General features: G+C 43.5%; 1 protein-coding gene across 1 annotated transcript; it reads right to left on the bottom strand.

Annotated features, from left to right (window-relative positions):
- Positions 1-13,458: 13,458 nt before the first annotated feature.
- LOC311141370 (phosphoinositide-3-kinase-interacting protein 1-like) lies at positions 13,459-20,227 on the bottom strand. The gene is made up of 6 exons (XM_084176670.1): positions 19,965-20,227; positions 19,424-19,552; positions 18,824-18,940; positions 17,210-17,392; positions 16,808-16,886; positions 13,459-15,195 (listed from the first exon to the last, which is right to left on the bottom strand). The coding sequence occupies exons 1-6, from the start codon at positions 20,029-20,031 to the stop codon at positions 14,976-14,978; spliced, it is 795 nt and encodes a 264-aa protein (XP_084032796.1). The 5' UTR covers positions 20,032-20,227; the 3' UTR covers positions 13,459-14,975.
- Positions 20,228-23,505: the final 3,278 nt, after the last annotated feature.

Here is a 23,505-nt window from a genome sequence, read left to right as displayed (position 1 = left end):
CTTATCTGTATAATCATAAAAAATGCCAAATAAAAAAAACTTTGAAGAAAAAAAATATTAGGTTTAAATGAGGTTTAACGGTCTGTGGAATGTACTACTCAACCTCATCATACATAGGCTACATTGACTCATTTAGCCTACTTGTGGAACAGCTTCTCTGTCTAGTAGCCAGCTAGAATTAGGCTATTCAGTTTGTGGGAACAGTTGAGTAGCCTACAATGCTTATATGAAAAACAATAACTGGCACGCAGATCCTGAGAAATTGTAGGATCAATTGTATATTGTCATTCATATGAAAAAGGTTGCAGACCCCCTGCTATAGGCTATATGAAGTCACCCTTGTGGAACGCGCATACAGTGTACTATGACTGTCACGCCCTGGCTCGGGGGACTCTCGTATGTTGAGCCAGGGTGTTAGTTTCTATGTTTTGTTGTGGGTCTAGGTTATTGTATTTCTTTGTTTGAGTGACTCCCAATCAGAGGTAACGAGTGTCAGCTGTTGGCTCGTTGTCTCTGATTGGGAGCCATATTTAACTATCTGTCTTTCACGTTGTGTTTGTGGTTTCTTGTTCATTTCGGTTTGTGTTAAACCGTAGACGTCACGTTATCGTTTTGATCGTGTGATCAGTGAAATAAAAGATATGTTCACCTTCAACGCTGCGCCTTGGTCCTCCTCTATGTATGACGATCGTGACAATGACAGTGTCAATGTATTGTGTACTTACCATCAAAAGTGTTGCTCTGCATTCAGAGATGTTCCTTGTAATGTGTGCGCCCAGCTCATTTTTGTATTTGCCTGTCTGCATTATTCGCCAGGGAAGGGAAACATTCTGCGAATATTGAAGCATTGCATCAACAAGGTGTTTCTGAGAATATTGGAACATTGTATCAACAAGACTGCTCCGAGAATATTAATATTGCAACAGTAGCCAACGCAGAGGCAGCCAGCGACAGTTTTTCCTCGGCCAGCTTGTCTCTGTCTGATATTATTGTGTTGCCGAAGCAGTATCTGGGTGCTCATTATACCCACACTATAGATAAATAACTTAGCAATATTTAATGACGGTTTGCCAGCTAGATTGATCTGTTAGAATATCAAATTGTAATTCAGGAAGATGAACAAGCAAGACTGATAGAGTGAGAGGTGGAAATGCATTATTGCAGAGGCAGGTAGGCTACAGGTAGGGATACAGGCAGAGGATGATGTAGGCCTACAGCAAGAAGTGAAACAATTTAGCTCAACTAGGTAATCATTCATTATTTGCATTATCATTGTGTCACTGCATGACAATGCACATTTGTTATAGCCTAAAGAGACCACTTAGATATGGTCATAATTCTTAGAATGTTTGGGAATTACATTTACTAAGGCATTTGTAAAGAATTCTATAGTAGCTAATTTTCCCCCAACATCGGACTCTAACTTCGGACACTCTCTAGCGGTTGGAGGACTAAATCACCTCGAGCTCAACATTTAAATGGACTGGAAAATAACGGTAAGTTTTGCGACTAACGACACCCTTCTAGCTAGCTGACTACCGATTTTCAGTGCAATTTATGTAAGTTAAGTTAGGTTTTGAGAGTTTTCAAAAACGTTATATATGTACACATTTTGTGGAACACGCTGCATATTGTAAAATTCGACTGCGCGACAGACCACACCTCATTTAATATCCAACTTTTTACCTCTGAAATATAGCTAACGGATTTTCTAATGTTGCTAGCTTAGTTGCTAAATGTTGATAGAACTGCTAAGTAAGCAAAAAGGAAAGAAATTGTAAGCGTTAGATAATACATATCACGAAAACAGCTGAACGTTGTCAAGCTTTACAGTATCAAAATTGGAGTCCTGCAAAAATGTATTTGGAACTTTGAAACATGAACTTTTTGACACCTATCACTGTTGGCTATGTTTAATCTTACAACAGCTACATAGAGGCAGTATTTAGTCAAATGTTACAATGTATGCATCAATATTAAACTAATTGGGACACTAATTTTCATTACAGATAACATCAAACAAAAAGCGTGGGTACACTTTCAGTTATTGTGAAAACTTTCATCACCTTTCAATGCCTTAGCTTTGAAATGTAAATGTTTATACATATTCAGATTGAGTTATCATTCTAAAATGTGTATAGTATGCAAAGTTATTTAGCTACATGTATTAACACCACAGCATGGAGAAAGTCAAGAGGAAGCAGTGGAGTGAGGTGGACATGTTCCATGCCATGGAGGACTGCGGGGCAGGGATGGCTATCCGCCAGGCTGCCAAGGTTAGGCATCTTTTGTTTTTAGGAGATTACCATGTGTATGTGAATTTTATCTGCTAGTAACAGTTTTATTTTCTTATCTACCAAGGTGCATGGTGTACCTCGGCAGACCCTGGCAGACAGGCTGAGCGGCCGGGTGACCCATGGTTGTCGCAGTGGACCACCCACATTGCTTGCACCAGAAGATGAAAATTATCTGGTGCAGTACTGTATCTACTGTGCCAGCCATAGGTTCCCCTTCACCAGACAGAGGCTGATGAAATACGACGACAAAATACGCAGGTATTTGGTGTTTAATGTGTTTATGTATGTAGATTGACTGTTCTCAATGTGTGTGATGTAAATGTGGATGTGTATGGTGATGCCAAAACAAATATTTTCATCCTGGATGGACAATTATATATTCTATTCTATTGTAGGTTTCGGCACCCAGGGGAAACAATCCCACCACTGGGGAAGAGGTGGTGGGAAATGTTCAGGAGGAGGCACAAGGACCTGAGCATGAGGAGGCCGGACACCCTGGACAGGGGGAGAGCTGTGTGTGCCACACATCCGACGATGGACACCTTCTTCACTTCTTATGAGAAGCACTTGGAGGAGAGTGTGTTGAGGGAGAAACCCAGACAAATCTATAACTGCGATGAGTCTGGGTTTCGTAGCGACCAGAGCAGGCACAAAGTGCTGGCTCCCCGGGGCGCAAAACACGTGTACCAGCAGGCTCCGGGGACCAAGGAGCACATCACAGTGCTGGCATGCTTCAACGCAGCTGGGGAGGACATCCCCCCCATTTATCATCTACCCCAAGTGTTTCCCCGGTGGCCACTACACACTGGGAGGCCCACCCCAACCCATGTATGGACGGTCAAACAGTGGCTACATTGACGGGGACCTGTTCAGGAAGTGGTTTCAGCACTTCATTAAGCATGCAGTGAAGGAGCGCCCTCCTTCTCCTCTTCGATGGGCACAAGAGCCACATGGATCCGGAGGTGCTCGCGGTGGCACTAAGAGAAGGGGTTATACTTCTTTGTCTTCCACCACACTGCACCCATGTCCTGCAGCCGCTGGACGTGGCATACTTTGGCCCTTTAAAGGCTGAGTTCTCCAAAGTAGCTGAAGACCTTAGCCATTTTGACCACTCCTACATGGTAAACAAATCAGAATTTGCCAGAGTATTCCGCTACCCGTAACAGCGATGCAAGGACATGCGCTATGTCGTGGAAGGGTTTAAGAAGTGTGGCCTCTTCCCTTTTGACCCTTCAGCCATTGAAGGGTCCCGTTTAATACCGTCTCAGTCCCTTTCGGGTCCCACCACCGCCTCTCCTGGAACCAACAGCACTGTGCCGTCCATCAGCACCTCCTCCCCAGTGACCACAGGAGGACCCTCAGCCCCTGCTCCAGTCCCAGCCCCTGTTCCAGTCCCATCCCTAGCTCTAGAAGAGCACCCCCTAATAGAGGAGGGGCTGATAGCGAAGGACATGGGGCACATCCTTACTGTCCTGAAGTATCGGCTGGACCGATACAGAAGACTCCCTGTGGTCGCCACATGCCTCACCAGGGAGGAATACACGCGCCAGTGGCAGGAGAGGGGTGAGAAGGAGTGGGCAGAGGCAATTAATCAGTTGTTCTGCACTCTGGCACACTCAGACGAGAGTGCTCTAAAATCAGAGTAGATAGCCAGAATGAATTTGCTAACGGAAGAGATATGCTAACTGGATATCAATAGTTGACCAAATAACACCTGCATCTCTAGCTGTGAATGGCCACCGAAAAACGATGAGGGGGAAAAGTCAGTCACTTACCCACTCCTCCAATGGCATGACATGACATCCTCCTAGCAGCTAGCTAGCTAACGTTAGGCTCTGTGCTTTTAGCTTGCTACATAAATAGATATGATAGCCTATTAGCCACGTTATGACTGACTTGTGATCATTGCTCTTGCTAGTTTGATTGTATTGACATTCCCAGCCTTAGTTACATTCGTCCGTTTTTGTCCAGAATTTTGAGTCATTGAAAATGAAACAGTGCATGCGGAATGGAGGCAGCAAACAATGTACCAGGCCAGCTGTGATTTACAACCTGATAGCATTATTCTTTGGACTACCAAGAAATGTATTGGTGAATTATATTAAATCATGCATTGAACTGCATTCATCTATTCTGCCAACAATGCCTTAGTGTACGGAATGGAACATTGAGTCAAATATAACCTATTTTTAAAACCTCTTATGAAGTTTGTTTTGTAGCATGAACTGGAAATTGTATATTTTTGACTGATGTCCATTTCATATCTGCAAAGTAGTTGAAATGCTGTCAGTTCCACTTTAAACTTTAGGTCACCGGTTACTTTGTGTGCTAAACGTGAAATGTTTTTTTGCAATGGGAAGTAATAGTTCTACATTTCGATTGGGAAATGCTTAATGGTTGTGTTTTTGTATTTTTATGATTGGAACCTACTGGTTTATTATGTCCGAGTTTATGCTTATCCTTTAACATCATGCTGTGTGTGACTGCTGTCTTTCCATCAGCCCTATGCAGTGGTGTAGTGGTGCCTGGAGAAGTGGATATACTTTAATTTTGCTAAAAAGTTCCCAAACAGCACGCCCAGCGAAGGAAAGACATGGGGTTTTTTATGAGTTTCCTAGAGATTTTTCAGATTTTCACTCTCAAAATCACACCTTTTTTTAAATATAAAAAATATAAAAATGTGATGGTCTAAATCCACAACAATGATTAAACCACATCAATCTGATTGAGTGGACCTGTCAGGGCCTGGCTCCCCAGTGGGTGGGCCTCTGTCCTCCCAGGCCCATGTCTGCGCCCCTGATGCAAACAGCGCATGATGACAATTAAGCATTACAAATAGCCAACTATCCAACACTTTGGACTAAACTTTTTCAATACCTGGTTTGCATACCCATTGCTGCCTTAGTTAGCATTTACTGGTAGATATCAATTGAAACGTCTTTCCTACCGGCTACCGATGTCATTCTTATGTGAGCTGCTCCATGCCAAAACCAGTTGGGAGCTGTACACTCTTGCTGCCTGCAGATTATATTCCGTTGAAATTAGGCTGTGTGCGGCGCGCATGTGAATATATTTCACGTGCTTTACGATTGTATAGTCTACTTTGTGCATGATTTCTCTATTGTACTACATAATTGATACGTCGTTTACCTCCACTACACTACTTTGTTACGCACCAGTAGGGATTAAGAAGTGAGTATATGCAATGCCCACTGACAAAAAAAGTGGGTATATGGTTTATACCGGCGTATACCCTCCACTACACCACTGGCCCTTTGTGTTTTACAAAAAGTGCCCTCCTACATGAGGGCGCTGGTATTACGGTTGCTGTCCTTCACAATCACGAACCTGTCACACTGTAGCTCAATTGGTAGAGCACGGCGCTTGTAACGCCAGGGTAGTGGGTTCGATCCCCGGGACCACCCATGCAAAAATGTATGCACACATGACTGTAAGTCGCTTTGGATAAAAGCGTCTGCTAAATGGCATATTATTATTATTATTGGTTCGCCAATGCGCAAACATGTCTATAATAGATAAAAGGCTGTTAAAAAGGCCTGGCGATGCGGTTTTATGCGCGGACAATGGAAGCTGATAGTTTACTCCGCTGTTCTCGGGAAGAAATTACGAGTCCTCACTGTCCGAGACCGAGTACAGATGTATCCAACACAGAGACACTCAATACAGTGCATTCAGAAAGTATTCAGCCCCTTGACTTCCACATATTGTTATGTTACAGCCTTATTCTAAATTATTATTATTTTTTTATCACCAATCTACACAAAATACCCCATAAAACAGGTTTAGATCTTTTAGCAAATGAATTACAAATAAAAAAACATAAATACCTTATTTACATAAGTATTCAGACCCTTTGCTATGAGACACGAAATTGAGTTCAGGTGCATCTTGTTTCCATTGATCATCCTTGAGATGTTTCTACAACTTGATTGGAGTCCACCTGTGGTAAATTCAATTGATTGGACATGATTTGGAAAGGCACACAACGGTCTATATAAAGTCCCATAGTTGACAGTGCATGTAAGAGCAAAAACCAATCAAAGAGGTCGAAGGAATTGTCCGTAGAGCTCCGAGACAAGATTATGTCGAGGCACAGATCTGGGGAAGGGTTCCAAAAAATGTCTGCTGCATTGAAGGTCCCCAAGAACACAGTGGCCTCCATCATTCTTAAATGGAAGAAGTTTGGAACCACCAAGACTCTTCCTAAAGCTGGCCGCCTGGCCAAACTGAGCAATCAGGGTAGAAGTGCCTTGGTCAGGGAGGTTACCAAGAACCTGATGGTCACTCTGACAGAGCTCCAGAGTTCCTCTGTGGAGATGGCTGTCATTCTGGAAGGTTCTCCCATCTCTACAGCACTCCACCAATCAGGCCTTTATGGTAGAGTGGCCAGACGGAAGCCACTCCTCAGTAAAAGGCACATGACAGCCCACTTGGAGTTTGCCAAAAGGCACCTAAAGGACTATGACAATGAGAAACAAGATTCTCTGGTCTGATGAAACCAAGATGTAAGTCTTTGGCCTGAATGCCAAGCCTCACGTCTGGAGGAAACCTGGCACCATCTCTACGGTGAAGCATGGTGGTGGCAGCATCATGCTGTGGGGATGTTTTTCCAGCGGCAGGGACTGGGAGACTAGTCAGAATCGAGGGAAAGTTAAACGGAGCAAAGTACAGAGAGATCCTTGATGAAAACCTGCTCCAGAGTGCTCAGGACTTCCGACTGGGGCGATGGTTTACCTTCCAACAGGAGAACAACCCTAAGCACACAGCCGAGACAACGCATGAGTGGCTTCGGGACAAGTCTCTGAATGTCCTTGAATGGCCCAGCCAGAGCCCAGACTTGAACCCGATCGAACATCCATGGAGACCTGGAAATAGATGTACAGCGATGCTCCCTATCCAATCTGACAGACCTTGAGAGGATCTGCAGAGAAGAATGGGAGAAACGCCAAATAGGTGTACCAAGCTTGTAGCGTCATACCCAAGAAGACTTGAGGCTGTAATTGCTGCCAAAGGTGCTTCAAAGTATGGAGTAAAGGGTCTGAATACTTACATAAATGTGATATTTCAGTTACATTGTATTAATTTGCAACAGTTTCTAAAAACCTGTTTTGGCTTTGTCATGAGGTATTGTGTGTAGGTTGAAAATAAACAATTTAATCAATTTTAGAATAAGGCTGTAACATAACAATGTGGAAGTCAAGGGGTCTGAATACACTGTATGTGGTCTCGAATACTACAACACCGCATTGCCGTCTTCAGTAATCTCTTCAGACATCTATCCAACACATTTCTGAAATCCTCAGATGTTTCCTATTTCACACAAGAGTTGTCATTGGGGGTACTATTAGGACTATAATAATGGTGTCCCAGGTCATCTAACCTGCTGTCCAGTCTACCAAATGCAAACTGAAAATATGGTTGACGCCATGTACACAAGTGGGTGTGTCATGACTCCTGTGAATTTGATAACAATATTTGTGGTGTGCGAGTAGGAAACATCTTGAGGATTTCAGAAACGTATCATGTGTTGCATGTCTGAAGATGTTACAAAAGACTGAAAAGCAAAAAGTGTCCCACTTAGTCTGAAGTCACCCTACATTTCACGGGTTTCAAAAACGTCATTCTGCTATTACCATTTATACTGTAGGTGAAGAAAAGGACTACGGTGGACAGAGTTAGGTTCAGAACTTTTGCTGCCACCATGGCACAGCCGTCCAAATGCAATGAGGAGATGAGGAATCCAGGTTTAGTGGCATTTATTATACAGCTGAACACAGGAACAAACAGAGGCATATGGGGGAGGGTTTGGAACAGAGATTTTGTAGGGCTTGTAAGGCCGGTAGGAAGGTTAAGGAGGATGTGGCTTGTAAGGCCTTGAGAGATTGGATGGTCTGGAAGGGAGATACAAAAATAGGGAAACATTAGGAACAAAGGTGCAGCCATTACAAAGTAGTGCCAGGTGACTTACAGGGAATGGGCTTAACTAAACTAAGGAGGCTGCCAGGACTAAACATAAGGGGCATTCGCATAGCATGGATATAAAGGTACAACAAGTTCAGGCAGCATAATGTACATGATTAATTTATATATCTCTCCTACAATATATGGCACTTAATCATATCATACAATGGAAGGAGTAAGGGCCACCCTGTGGCATCACCAAGCAAACTATTCTAGTGTGTCGAAAGGAGCATGTTGCTTAAATAGGGAACTGAAAGGGGTGAAAAGGCAGAGGAGAGGTGATTAAGGGAGAGCGAACAGGTGGAGGGAAGGGGCATGGCTTAGGGTAATTGTAGGCCTGTAGGGGTGCCATGACCTTCACACTAGCCGGCCTTGGATTCTTTTGGCTTGTAAGGCCGGTAAGTAGTGTTAGGAAGGATGTGGTGGTCTAGGAGGAAGAGAAGATACATCAGGGGCAAAAATCAACATAAGTGCATGAACAAGTAGTGATGGGTGAATAAACAGGAGAAAAATGGGCTTAACTGTGGTCAACAGAAAACTGCTAAACATTAACTAGACCTAAGTGAACACATGGCGCACACAGAGCATGAATACCATCAGAAAGATACAGACTAAAGCAATTGCCAGTGTAATACATATTTAGCAATAGCACTTACATACAGTATAAACACTCAAATAAAGCGCTTACTGATTATTTCACCCAGAAAGCAAATATACCACCTGTGGCAACAGATATGCAGGAGTGGATAGGGTGGTTAAATGGCAAGGTGAGGAGTAAGAAAAAGGCTGAAGAAAGGTGATTTGGGAGTGATAACAGGTGTGGGAAGGGTGTAGTGGGAAGGGGCGTGACCTAGACTAATTTGGAGCAATTAGTTCATCTGCAGAGGAGTGGTCTACAATACAGTAGGAGTCCAAGCCGTTGTTTTGCGAAAGATATGGACATGTATCAACTGTGTGCCGAAGGAATGTACAATGTTGTAATTGCGATGGCAACCACGTTCCCAATTCCCGGTTAAGGTAAAGGAGTATGAAGTGGCAAGGGTCAGGGCTATTCAGTAGGTCTCCTACACATAGGCACGTGAAATAGTTGAAGGAGCTGAAGGTATGGCTGTGGATGCTCCGCAGACTGTGGAGATTTAAAGTGTTGTTCAACAGTTAAGGGAAATTGATATGCTGATCAAAGAAGAACCCGTACAGTAGGTGGCGGCAATACACCAATAGGTGTAGTTTGCCATAACTTTGAAGAAGAATACAGTAGGAGTAATTAGTTCATCTGCAGAGGATCTGTGGTAGGAGTGTTGAACTCAATGACACATTGCCCTGCTTGGAGGTGATTTAAGGAAGCAGCCAAACAAAACGTTATTGAGTGGCAACCAATCTACCCAATTAGCTCAGCTGTTATGTTTCAATACCCTCACTTATTTCGCAACGCCCACTTTCAGACAATCTACGTATGCAGTTACCCATTGTGTAAAACCGGTGTTATGATACTAATGATTTGTCTCCATAGATGGTTTGTTTATATTTCTACCGTTGTGGCGATATAGAGTAGGCCTACCGCTCCATCTAGTGGTCGCGTCGGGGACAACAGTTGTTGACAACTGTAGCATTGTCGCTAACCCTTTCCTACCTCTAACCTAATTTTCCTAACCGGTTACATTAATTAACCTAACCTGCTGCGTTAGCTCCCGCATATCCTTTCTTTGTGTTAGTGGATACATCTCATTATTGTAATCCTTGTTTAAATATTCGATGAGAGTTGTTGACGTCAACCGCCTGTATTCAATGGAGAGAGATGGCAAAGATTTGTATAACTAACCCAAGATAGACAACAGCCTGTCGTTTGCAATGGGAGCAAATTACTATGAGTATCTACACCTTGTCATAACAGTGGAGGAGGTGGGGCAGAGCAAAGCACGAGCTAGCGCGTGTTTTTGCATTAAATGTTAGGGAACGCCTACTCTGAAGTGCGCGTGTTCCAATAACTCAATTCGCCCTTGCACTCCTTCTAAACAACGCAATTTTTTAGAAACTTTGGCAAAGGGTAAAGTCTACAAAACTTAACAGATTGTAGTTTTGGAAACAGAAAACTGTATTGAAATCAAATGTTTCATCGATGAGAAGATTAGCAGAATGTCAGCCAAAATCCATCTCGCTCCATCTTCTCCCACTGCCGGCCACTGGGCTTCCTCTCACCACCATATTTGGTAGTGAGTGGAAACGCCAACCGGATGCTTCATATTTATACATCCGGGGAAATATCTGTTTCATTGTTCTATCTGCTATCTAATAATAATAATAATATGCCATTTAGCAGACGCTTTTATCCAAAGCGACTTACAGTCATGCGTGCATACATTTTTGTGTATGGGTGGTCCCGGGGATCGAACCCACTACCTTGGCGTTACAAGCGCCGTGCTCTACCAGCTGAACTACAGAGGACCACCATCTACAAGCCACATACTATGAATATGCATGAGACAACTCTGATATAAAGTGTTTAACCTCAAATTTGCCGGGATGTCACGTGTCCTACTTATATCAGTACACAACTTAAGCATTACGAAACTTGAAATTACGAAATTTGATCAAATGAACCTCACGTTGCAAATAAGCCATTACTTTTTTTGTTGACCAAATTCGACACTCATTGACCTCCATACAAAAACTCCTTGCTTGGTGGGCGAAACAAGGAAAAAACGCCACCTGCTGGAGGGAGATAGATTTTCCGCCGAGTTGGGGCCCGCTCTTCCTCTTCCTCTTTGGTATCCCCCTACTGACACCGGAAATGGTCATTGTCTGCCTTCAGTATTCGCGCCCCAATTAAGAAACATCCTACACTATATATACAAAAGTATGTGGACACCCCTTCAAATTAGTGTATTTGGCTATTTCACCCACACCTGTTGCTGACAGGTGTATAAAATCGAGCACACAGACATGCAATCTCCATAGACAAACATTGGCAGTAGAATGGCCTTACTGAAGAGCTCAGTGACTTTCAATGTGGCACCGTCATAGGATGCCACCGTTCCAACAAGTCAGTTCGTCAAATTTCTGCCCTGCTAGAGCAGACCCGGTCAACTTTAAGTGCTGTTATTGTGAAGTGGAAACGTCTAGGAGCAACAACGATTCAGCCGCGAAGTGATAGGCCACACAAGCTCACAGAACGGGACCGCCGAGTGCTGAAGCACATAGCGCGTAAAAATCGTCTTGTCCTCGGTTGCAACACTCACTACAGAGTTTCAAACTGGCTCTGGAAGCAACGTCAGCACAACAACTGTTCGTCGGGAGCTTCATAAAATGGGTTTCCATGGCCAGCAGCCGCACACAAGCCTAAGATCACCATGCGCAATGCCAAGCGTCGGCTGGAGTGGTGTAAAGCTCGCCTCCATTGGACTCTGGAGCAGTGGAAACGCGTTCTCTGTAGTGATGAATCACGCTTCACCATCTGGCAGTCCAACGGACGAATCTGGGTTTGTCCTAATGTATAGTGCCAAGTGTAAAGTTTGGTGAAGGAGGAATAATGGTCTGGGGCTGTTTTTCATGGTTCGGGTTAGGCCCCCTTAGTTCCAGTGAAGGGAAATCTTAATACTACAGCATACAATGACATTCTAGACAATTCTGTGCTTCCAACTTTGTGGCAACAGTTTAGGGAAGGCCCTTTCCTGTTTCCTGTGCATAAAGCAAGGTCCACACAGAAATGGTTTGTCGAGATCGGTGTGGACGAACTTGACTGGCCTGCACAGAGCCCTGACCTCAACCCCATCGAACACTTTGGGATGAATTGGAATGCCGACTGCGAGCCAGGCCTAATCGCCCAACATCAGTGCCCGACCTCACTAATGCTCTTGTGGCTGAATGGAAGCAAGTCCCTGCAGCAATGTTCCAACATCTAGTGGAATGCCTTCCCAGAAGAGTGGAGGCTGTTATAGCAGCAAAGGGGGACCAACTCCATATTAATGCCCATAATTTTGGAATGAGATGTTTGACGAGCAGGTGTCCACATACTTTTGTTCATGTAGTATATCAGGAACAACAAAATCGAAATGAAAAAGATACATGGAAGAATGTGACATATTAATAATAATAATAATAATAATAATGTGCCATTTAGCAGACGCTTTTATCCAAAGCGACTTACATGTGTGTATACATTTTTACGTATGGGTGGTCCCGGGGATCAAACCCACTACCCTGGCGTTACAAGAAATTACAACTGAAATAATATTATTAGACTGGAAATGTAGCCTATGTCAATTACGATGATTATGACTGCGAAAATAAAGTTATTGAAAACCAAGTTTTAATATATTACATTGTAAATGAAAGTGATATGGATTGCATAATTTTCTTGCATCTGTTTCTTTGGATAACGACTTCCAAATAATAAGAAATTACTCTCCCTACCACAATTCAGACATTGCTTCTTCAATGAAGTAGGCTACAATATGCTACAGTAGGCCTACTGGCCTAATTATTATTTCGCACAGTAGCCCTAAACAAAATTATAAAGGTTCACTATTGAGTGTTATCACATTGTTCTACAAATAGCCTAAATAAATAATCTCCACTATCCGCACAATATTAGAATACAATATAATGTGATTCCAAATACAACAAAACCACGATTTGGTGTCATGTGTAGCCTACAGTTCAGGAATATTTCCTTGCTTTTCCCTTCTTGATAAGAAATTACCATTAATGGATTGCATAAATTGGAAACGAAAAATGAATCCTACACCATGACTTTTCCATTCATAAAATGTGTAGGGTAGGCCACATTGCTATAGAATATTTGCTGTTGTAAACAAGGAAATTAAATACTTTATTTCAGTGTACAGAATGATTGTCAAATAGACAAATAGCACTTAGTCAGTTAAAATGGCAATATCAAATTGTTCTGATGATAATATCCACCAGAGGGCGAAATCGACATGGAAAATGTTGGTTGCAATCAGGACAAGATAACGCCGACATTCGCATTATGAAGTGGTCAATCGGTGGTGGATGATGGTTGCAATTGAGATCAGCAGTGTGGGGGATTTTAGAGCATATTGAAGGTTTAAGGAGAGAACAGCTGGCTATAATCTAGTGGCCAATCTTAGTTTCAATTGGCCCGTAAATTGTATATTGCCCCTTTATAAGGGTGAGGAATGAGGACGCAGTTCATCTTTTTCAAAATCCGTTTTATTTCAGTCGCAGCAGTAAAAATCTGCCAAACATTCAAATACAAGTACTAATCTCCATTGAGGAGCAACAGTATTTGATGCATTGCAAAAATGAAGAAAAACTATATTTACAAAACAACAGTGCACCAAAATTTAAGGAACCACAATGATTGAGAAGTAACCAATGATTTTCAACCATTTGAAAGATGAATAGTCTCATCACAAAATACAATTTGGAATGATGCAAGGTTGCATTAGCAGAACAATCGAGCAACCATGTAAAGCAGAAAGATATTACATTTCATCCCAACAAAAGAGATTGTGCTGAAGTCAATCAATCAGATGATATGTTACATTTTCTAACCAACTCTGTGGCATTACTTTCAGCATCCCATTTCAAAATGTGACAGACTGCTTATTAAGCAGTTAAACCATCCTGTACATCTAATAAACTAGGTTACCTCAAAAGGTTTGGACTTATATGTCCTCATTACACTCTTTTACTTTGCTCCACTGCTTGCCCTAACGTTTGGGACACGTAATTCAATGGTCTAAATTCAATCTAATGCCACAGGAGTCAACCCTTAACGAGACTGTTATTTTCTGCCCAGGCGTCATTCAGACAGGCTCTGTCCGGTTCTAGCCAGACAACAGACTGAGCGGTATTCTGTTTCACAGCAGTTCTGCTGCATTTTTGTCCTGAGAACAAACGGTCTCTTCGATTTCAAGAGGTTTCCCTTTTCCTGTCACTCCTTAACCTGAGATACAGTCTGTCGCATGTATAGCCAACAAATGTCTGATGTTTGCAGTTACTACACATTGGCTTCTGTCACCTAGCCTTAAGATTAGTTAAACAGAAAGGTCACCAGTGAAACAATGTAATACATTCAGATGCATCATGCTAAGGCAACGTCACAGCTTCAGAGAGCGGGAGATGTTGCCTTTTCTTTTGCAGATCTGATTTAGACCTAATATTAATTTTCTCTGAAGCTAATTCATTACTCCACACATCTGTCCCAACACTGTCTTTCAGATAGAAAAACAGATGTCTAACAGGGCTATCCTATACGTCTACTGTATACTAGATGCCCTCCCATAACTGACCTAGCACAGCCAAAGGGTCAGGGGACGTGAGTAGCATTGTTTTCTCCGGTAAGCCCATAACACCACTCTGCCACACCTCAATATGAAAAAGAAAGCAGAAAATAAAAGGCTATGAAGTCCCCCTTTCCAAGCAGTAACTCTGACTCAGAGTCAGCCCATGATCATGTTTTCTTGGATATCAAATGCACTATTTCTCAATGAGCATCCCTGATATGCACTTTTGTACACAACCATCACCAGATTCACCTGATGGTCTCCACGTGGAGTGAAATTAGTCCTCCTCGTATTTTTTCCCTTCTCCTCGTAGACCTTTAAAAGGGGGGTGATTTGGGGACAGAGGGAGGTCAGGGTAGGGGAGTGTTTTGGTCCTCTGAGGTTCGAATATCATGGTCCATTCCCAGTCCAGTGGGGTGGTCAGTGCTCAGGCTCCTGGTGTACCAGCCTGCTGGTCAATCAGGGGGTCTCCCCCCTCCCCTACCATGCCATCCTGGGTGGGGGTCTGCTTCTCGGACGTGATGATGATGGTGTTTTCATCCAGCAGCTCACAGGTTGGGTTGGAGAAGGCCGACAGGGGCAGGGTGATCCTCTGCATCTCCCGCTCATACACACGCTGCTCATGCTGCTTCTTCAGGTCCCGACCCCTGCAGCAAACAACACATAGACAGAACAGGTTAGGATGACTGTGGTACTGATCATAGTGTTGGGGCAGATTTTATACACACATGGGGTTGAGAGTTGCTATTTCACATTGCAGTTTGCAGGACTGTTTTCAGGACTAATGTCTTTAACTTGAGGAAAACATGGCTATTACTAAGAGAGGCTCATCATAGCACCCTCAGCAACCTATGACCTGAATAATCTTTCAAAACACTTGGAGAGCCAGCTTGGGTCAAGATTTCTATTTATGACAAGGAGAGGCAGTGTCCCATGCTGAGTCTCATTTCACTGGATGAGGATATTTTTAACGGTGTCCATTAATCTTGTGGAGGCAGAAATGACAGGGGCGGTTCGAGGCAGTATCTGGTCTGGTACAGGGAAGGGAACGTTTTGATGGAGTCTGGGGGTAGGCGGTGGCAGGCAAGCTACAGTATGAGCTAAGCCAGTCCAGGCAGGTGACTGGGGCTGTCCCAAATGGCTCCCTATTCCCTATATAGAGCTCTGGTCAAACGTAGTGCACTATGTAGGGAATTGGGTGCCATTCGGGACACAATCTGAGGGTGTTATGAGGTCTGCTATCTGCTGAGCCCCAGCCAGCACAGGGAACATGCCATACTGTTGGACGGGAGCCTCTTCCTGCCCGCTGCTTCTATGCAACACATTACGCAACTTTGCTCTGCTCCACTATGCCCCACTACAGCACTGATTCTACCCATTGGCTCTTCTTGTGTGGCCATCCTTCCAAATCTTGTCTCATTAACTCGACAAGCCTGGGCTTCAGTGGCTATACTTTTTCCCTAAACCTGATATTACTGCGTGAGAAAGAAAAAGGCTAAAACTCTGTATGTACGTATGATTGGAAGTTGATCTAATCAATTTCCTTGACCGATTTTAATTCAAGCTACTCTTAAAAGTACACACATAACATTGGTGGCATCAATTCCCCATCAATATGTGATGATGCGTGTTTACTATACATGTAGGAGGCTAAGCAAGCATCACATTACTGATGTCACTGGTCTCTGAGGGCAGGTCTAACGTGGGTGCCTAAAATACCCAGGCTGCAGGCATTTTCTTCCCCCGTTTTTCCCTTCCGTTCCTTGTTTTCATGTTGTTGTTGTCTTTGTGGTAGTGGGTCTCGTCACTTCTGAGCGACACCGCTCTACATCCTGGTAACATTCTGTGCCCACTGCCCACACATGCCCTCCCTCACCTCACTGACATTCCGCCTAAGAGGTTCCAAGCACTCAGAGCTGCTCCCTTCATCATGGACACAACAAGTTAAGCTGTGCCAAGACTGTGCAACGCTACATTCGAGTTCTGAATCACCACTACAGCGGAGCATTTTGGTGTTGATTGATTTCTGTCTCTCTCTGCAGTAGAAAGAAGAATCTGTTGCAAATCGATGTAACATTGTGTTCCTACTCTCTGGAGAGGCACCATTTAGTCTAGCGGTGCACGACACGTGTTCTAGTTCTTATGTCACTCACACATACCACATGATGCAACCTAACAAAGTAGTAAAACATAGCTAGGGTTGTAATGTTCTGTGTCTCCAGTTGTAGCACCTAGTGTAGCATAGTGGCTGATACTGACCTCTTGTAGAAGTATCCGAAGGTGATGCCCACCCCGAGGAGGATGATAATGGCCATCATGAGGATACCAACCACATAGCCTGAAAGAACCATGACACACAGGCACTATGGTTACCAAACTGAATTCACAAAAGTTTATATACGGTATGTATTTGAACATTTGCACATTGGTGCACTTCACTTGCAGTGAGGCAAATAATGATTGTATCCCTTTGAGAATATTTTGAATCCTTTATTACTCATTTATTTTACCATTTATATCCATCTTATTGTACCAAGCCGAGCTGCATCAAGCTGGCCCACTCTTTTTAGGAGTATCCCTTGAGGCTCACATGTTATGGCCCTATGGCATCCCCCCTTTCCCCTATAACCCCTCTGCCTCAGCAGTGAGATCAGGACATACCGAGAGTGCCCAGGTCCTTCTTCTTCTTGGGTCCTGTGCGTACCCGCTGGCTGATGCCCATGACTGGCTGGACTGCATTACCCCCTCCCTGGGCAAGCCCAGACTTGGCCGGCTCAAAGATCTCAGTCTGTGCTATGGTGAGGGGGCCTGCCTCTGATGCTTCTGCCTCTGTAGGGGCTTCGTCTGTGGAGACAATAAGTTCAACATCAAGTCCCCAAACACTGACCAAACGCCATGTTAGTTTGCTTTCTGTGTTTCCTGATGTTGTATTTGGGTTTCTGTACTTGAGGACACATAGTAATAGTTGATTAGATTCTTTAACTCGATTTCTTGTTTAATCATTCAAATTTCCCAGGCTGGTCGGAAGAGGCTCTTTTTACGTGCTTTTATTGTAGAATAAACATTGAGATAAAATAAATGCGTGAATAGAGGAGGAAACTAATTTCCACTTGGTTGACACAGAGGCTATCCTCAGATGGACAGGGAGAGCTACTGGATTAGTCTAATTTGTTTACTTTGGAAGCAGTTCTATAAAGAAATTACATAATTAAAAACAACAGCCATTTCACAGCAAAATGGGGCAGAAGTGCACTACAGGTGATGTGATCCTGGTCTCATGGGAAAGGAAACTGGAGCTGCGGATGGCAACATCTGCTCTCCAAAAAAGTTGTTTACCAACTCTGCTGGAGTTAGAGCATGAGGTCATAGCCAGCAGTAGCCAATTGCCTGATGTATCCATGGGAAAGTTATCGATTTCACACCAATGGGTTGAGTAAGAGGTATACCTAACCTTAGGCAGCCACCTGCCTAACAAGTTATGGCTCTTTAAAATGTAGCATCTGTAGGTTCAGTAAGGACAGGGCCCTTGTTATTGTTTGACATGCACTGCCTTCCCAGACAATGAGAGAGCAAAGGTCAAACCCCCAGGAAACAGCCTCATAGTGGATTAACTCTTCTCTCACAGCTTCTCACATGGGAGAAGAGACTTCTCCAGATATGCCCAATCAGCAGGCTTATTTAAAAAAGAATGCAGCAGTTTGTGTATAAATTGTTGCGTAACCATAAATAAAAAAAAAGAACTACAAATATCTCTTGTCTAAAAATCTTCAGCTAAAGATCTCTAGTTTCCTTATGAGAAGAAATACATTCTAGGTTCCCAAGAAACAAACACATGCCTCCCCATAGTTTGCTTGGTTCTCAAGGCCAACTCTGAGGGGGACATTCCCACCACAACACTTCCAGAGCTTCGCACTTTGGCCTTAATAATAATATTCACAGGGTTAGAAAGATCCTCAGAAAAACATTTACATTTCACCTCTTTAAAGTTAGAGATTTCTCAACTACAGTGACTTCCCTTTGCAAGAACTGCATTGAGAAAACATTAAGGGAAGGGCAGAGGAAGCAGTCTTTTCTTCCCCCATTCAGTAATGTGTTTTTACCCAGCCCTGACCTACATTTCAATGTGTGTGCATAATATATATTCACTCCGTCACGGCTATGTTTAAACAGCATTTTACATACATTTTCCCAATGTAGTGCGTTGACCTGTGTACTGTCAGTGTATGCATTTCTATTAGACTGATATCTTCTTTGTATGACTGGGCAGCTAAATACCTTTGCAGGTGTCAATGGCACATGATTGTCTCTGTGTCTCAGCATCTGGGCCAGTCACGTAGCACCAAGGCTTCTCAGAGGAGTCTGGGTTACGGCAGTAGTTATGTTCCCCAACACCTACAGAGCATAAAGAAAAGGACATCAACATCCTCACTGTGCCTCGCAGGTGGAGAAAGCCCTCTCCCTCTGTCTGTCTGTCCTGGTGTCTGGATAAAACCAGCTTCATTAATCATTTACTTAATCACGGTATAATTAATTAAAAGCTTGCATAATGAACACAAAGGGCATGAAATATACTGTACTACTGAAATGCATGCTCTGGCTCTGTATTTTGCCAACAATATTGAAATACGTCAACCCTGACCTTACTAATATAACCCACACAGAGAGAGACTAGAGCCTGGAGTTATACACTCATGTCAGGAACATCTATAACCAAACAAACATTTTTACCATCACAACAAATGTGACATTTAAACCAGGGCACTTCTAGTGACCACAGCAATGGTGGCAGATGAGAACTTGTGTCAAATCAATGAATTATCAATTTGATGGCATATTACATGTTTGATTGTGTCATGAAATTACAATGTAATTTACCCATTTGTGAATCTGTATATGCCATAACATCATAGTCCCGGGTTGTGTTAGTCCAGTTTAGACAGGTTAGTCCTGTGGAGGAGCTCTGTTTTTCCCCTCTGTACTCCACACCATTGGATTTGATGCAGTCTGGGTACACATTGATTTATGGAAAAATTAACACGTTGAATTGAAAATAAAGAGGACAAATTAATAGCAAATAAAACATATTAACATACTTTAAGTGTAGAATCTAAAAGTAATACATTCAACAAGGAATTGCCACGAACGTACTGTAATTATACATTCATATTAATAATCAACAAAAAATGTATTCTTGAATCTCCTTGTTGTAAACAAATACATTTTAGAACTTTCATTTTCTTGGACTCAATTTCTCAGGTCCTATGCCATAATGTATACAATTCAAATTCTTAACTGATAAAATTAATATATTGAGTATATAACAAAAACAAATAAACATAATTCTATCTAATAATAAATAGACTAGCGTGAACAAAGGCATTGCTTTTCAGTCGTCATAATTAGAGTAACGTGTTACCTTCAGCATTGGGTGTGCTGTCCGCTAAAGCCATGCTTAGCAAAACAAAGTGCAGCGAGAAAAACATTCTGTAGAGCTGACAGGATGAATAAAAACGACAAATAATCAGTGTACAAAAGGAAATAGATAGGCTATTTAAATAGCCTATCTGCTTTTGTGTGGAAGAGCCTATGCTGAATAATTCAGTCAAACTGCTCTCCTCTCTGCAGACCAGCCCTTGTTTTTGTAGAAGCAAGATCTGTTTTCTTCGTAAACAGCCTCGCTCTCTCTCCCTCTCTTGGAGAAGGAACGCCCATTTGCACTCTAGTACCGGGCGGCGGCGCCGGCGCGCTGCCTTTTCAAGGTCCTAGACCTAGAGCCAAAAGTGCTCCACCCAGAAATCCATTGGGACCATATTTACATGCTCGGGTTGTTTACTCGGCACTGTCTGAATAGTACACCTTTTTATTATCGTATCGTGATAGAGTTATACGGTTTGAATAACTAACTGTTTCTCTTGATGTTTGAGCAGCTAAAATGTTGTTTTTATAAGTAATATATGGTTCCTTTAGGATCTGCTGATTTGAATGAACTGTGTTAAATGAAAAGGTGGAAGAACCATGACGTTTTTACATGGCCTTGTTATACTGATCACTAATCAGTTTTATCATCCGTTTTTCTAATCTTCTTTTGATGGTAAGATTTCGGTGATCTCCTTTGGCAGCACAGAGCAAAGCCAACCCACTGCCTTGCCAACTACATTGTCGGCTGCGGGAGACATGGCAAAATGAATTGCAGAAAACAGCAGTAACAGCATTGAAAAACTTCTCCCTTGTTTGTTCCCCATTTAGCCTGCTGGCCCATTAGAACACATTATGGAACTCGTAAATAATTTCCCCACTTCCCTAATTCGCCAACTTACAGTAACAGCATTGAAAAACTTCTCCCTTGTTTGTTCCCCATTTAGCCTGCTGGCCCATTAGAACACATTATGGAACTCGTAAATAATTTCCCCACTTCCCTAATTCGCCAGCTTTCAAAACAACACTCTGAATATAGAGACTGTCCAGAGTCCAGACACGTCCCACTGTATCTCTCAAAAAGCCTCTCTGCCTTCCTCAGCTGTCCAAAGATTACCCCAAAAGACTCACACTATAATGTATGAGTGCTGGCAATATACTTTTTTTTTTTTACTTTTAAACTCGGACAAAACAGAGATGCTTGTTCTAGGTCCCAAGAAACAAAGAGATCTTCTGTTAAATCTGACAATTAATCTTGATGGTTGTAAAGTCGTCTCAAATAAAACTGTGAAGGACCTAGGCGTTACTCTTGACCCTGATCTCTCTTTTGACGAACATATCAAGACTGTTTCAAGGACAGCTTTTTTCCATCTACGTAACATTGCAAAAATCAGAAATGTTCTGTCCAAAAATGATGCAGAAAAATTAATCCATGCATTTGTTACTTCTAGGTTAGACTACTGCAATGCTCTATTTTCCGGCTACCCGGATAAAGCACTAAATAAACTTCAGTTAGTGCTAAATACGGCTGCTAGAATCCTGACTAGAACCAAGAAATTTGATCATATTACTCCAGTGCTAGCTTCCCTACACTGGCTTCCTGTTAAGGCAAGGGCTGATTTCAAGGTTTTACTGTTAACCTATAAAGCGTTACATGGGCTTGCTCCTACCTATCTTTCCGAGTTGGTCCTGCCGTACATACCAATACGTACGCTACGGTCACAAGACGCAGGCCTCCTAATTGTCCCTAGAATTTCTAAGCAAACAGCGGGAGGCAGGGCTTTCTCCTATAGATCTCCATTTTTATGGAACAGTCTGCCTACCCATGTGAGAGACGCAGACTCGGTCTCAACCTTTAAGTCTTTACTGAAGACTTATCTCTTCAGTAGGTCATATGATTGAGTGTAGTCTGGCCCAGGAGTGTGAAGGTGAACGGAAAGGCTGGAGCAACGAACAGCCCTTGCTGTCTCTGCCAGGCCGGTTCCCCTCTCCACTGGGGTTCTCTGCCTCTAACCCTGTTGCAGGGGCTGAGTCACTGGCTTGCTGGTGCTCTTTCATGCCGTCCCTGGGAGGGGTGCGTCACTTGAGTGGGTTGAGTTACTGACGTGATCTTCCTGTCTGGGTTGGCGCCCCCCCCTTGGTTTGTGCTGTGGTGGAGACCTCTGTGGGCTATACTCGGCCTTGTCTCAGGATTGTAAGTTGGTGGTTGGGGATATCCCTCTAGTGGTGCGGGGGCTGTGCTTTGGCGGAGTGGGTGGGGTTATATCCTTCCTGTTTGGCCCTGTCCGGGGGTTTCTTCGGATGGGGCCACAGTGTCTCCGGACCGCTCCTGTCTCAGCCTCCAGTATTTATGCTGCAGTAGTTTATGTGTCGGGGGGCTGGGGTTAGTTGGTTATACCTGGAGTACTTCTCCTGTCTTATCCAGTGTCCTGTGTGAATTTAAGTATGCTCTCTCTAATTCTCTCGTTCTCTCTTTCTCTCTGAGAACCTGAGCCCTAGGACCATACGTCAGGACTACCGGGCATGATGACACCTTGCTGTCCCCAGTCCGCCTGGCCTTGCTGCTATTCCAGTTTCAACTGTTCTGCCTGCGGCTACGAAACCCCTACCTGTCCCAGACCTGCTGTTTTCAACTCTTAATGATCGGCTATGAAAAGCCAACTGAGAGACCTGAGCCCTAGGACCATACGTCGGGACTACCGGCCGTGGTGACTCCTTGCTGTCCCCAGTCCGCCTGGCCTTGCTGCTATTCCAGTTTCAACTGTTCTGCCTGCGGTTATGGAACCCCTACCTGTCCCAGACCTGCTGTTTTCAACTCTTAATGATCGGCTATGAAAAGCCAACTGAGATTTATTCCTGATTATTATTTGACCATGCTTGTCACTTATGAACATTTTTGAACATCTTGGCATGGTTCTGTTATAATCTCCACCCGGCACAGCCAGAAGAGGACTGGCCACCCCTCATAGCCTGGTTCCTCTCTAGGTTTCTTCCTAGGTTTTGCCTTTCTAGGGAGTTTTTCCTAGCCACCGTGCTTCTACACCTGCATTACTAGCTGTTTGGGGTTTTAGGCTGGGTTTCTGTACAGCACTTCGAGATATTAGCTGATGTAAGAAGGGCTATATAAAATAAAATTGATTGAAAAAATTGATTGACTTAACATGCAACACTTTATCCCAGCTAGCCCCTTTCACCCCTCCACACAACCTTCCTCCACCACCCACCCCCTCTCTCTCCACCATGTTCTCCCTCAGCCTCGGTCCCTGACCCATGTTGATGTCCTGTCCACTGACAGGACAGGTCATCAGAAGGCCATGGGGACTGGAGGGGGCAGATGTTAAACGCTTGCCTCTCTCCCTGTGCAGGCAGCTGGATGCTCAAAGGAGAGAGGCCCCTGTCATTGTTGGCTGACCCCAGCAGAAGGAGAGAGCCACAGGCCACTGGCAGAGCATGACTCATTCACTCAGCAGCCACTTTTCAAACAAACATCACCCTGCTTTCAAACAATTACCAATACAAACACTCTCCCTCTCTCTCGTACT

Source organism: Coregonus lavaretus (assembly GCF_964263955.1).
Source record: "Coregonus lavaretus genome assembly, chromosome: 14".
NCBI lineage: Eukaryota > Metazoa > Chordata > Actinopteri > Salmoniformes > Salmonidae > Coregonus > Coregonus lavaretus.
Note: the sequence above shows the minus strand (reverse complement) of the source record. Positions and strands in the feature narration are given on the sequence as shown.

Coding starts and splice junctions, on each gene's coding strand:
- LOC311141370 (XM_084176670.1), bottom strand. CDS start 20,031: ATGTTTTTCTCGCTGCACTTTGTTTTGCTAAGCATGGCTTTAGCGGAC. Junction 19,553..19,964: donor CAGCACACCCAATGCTGAAG/GTAACACGTTAC, acceptor ATGTGTACCCAG/ACTGCATCAAATCCAATGGT. Junction 16,887..17,209: donor GAAGGACCTGGGCACTCTCG/GTATGTCCTGAT, acceptor TGGTTCTTTCAG/GCTATGTGGTTGGTATCCTC.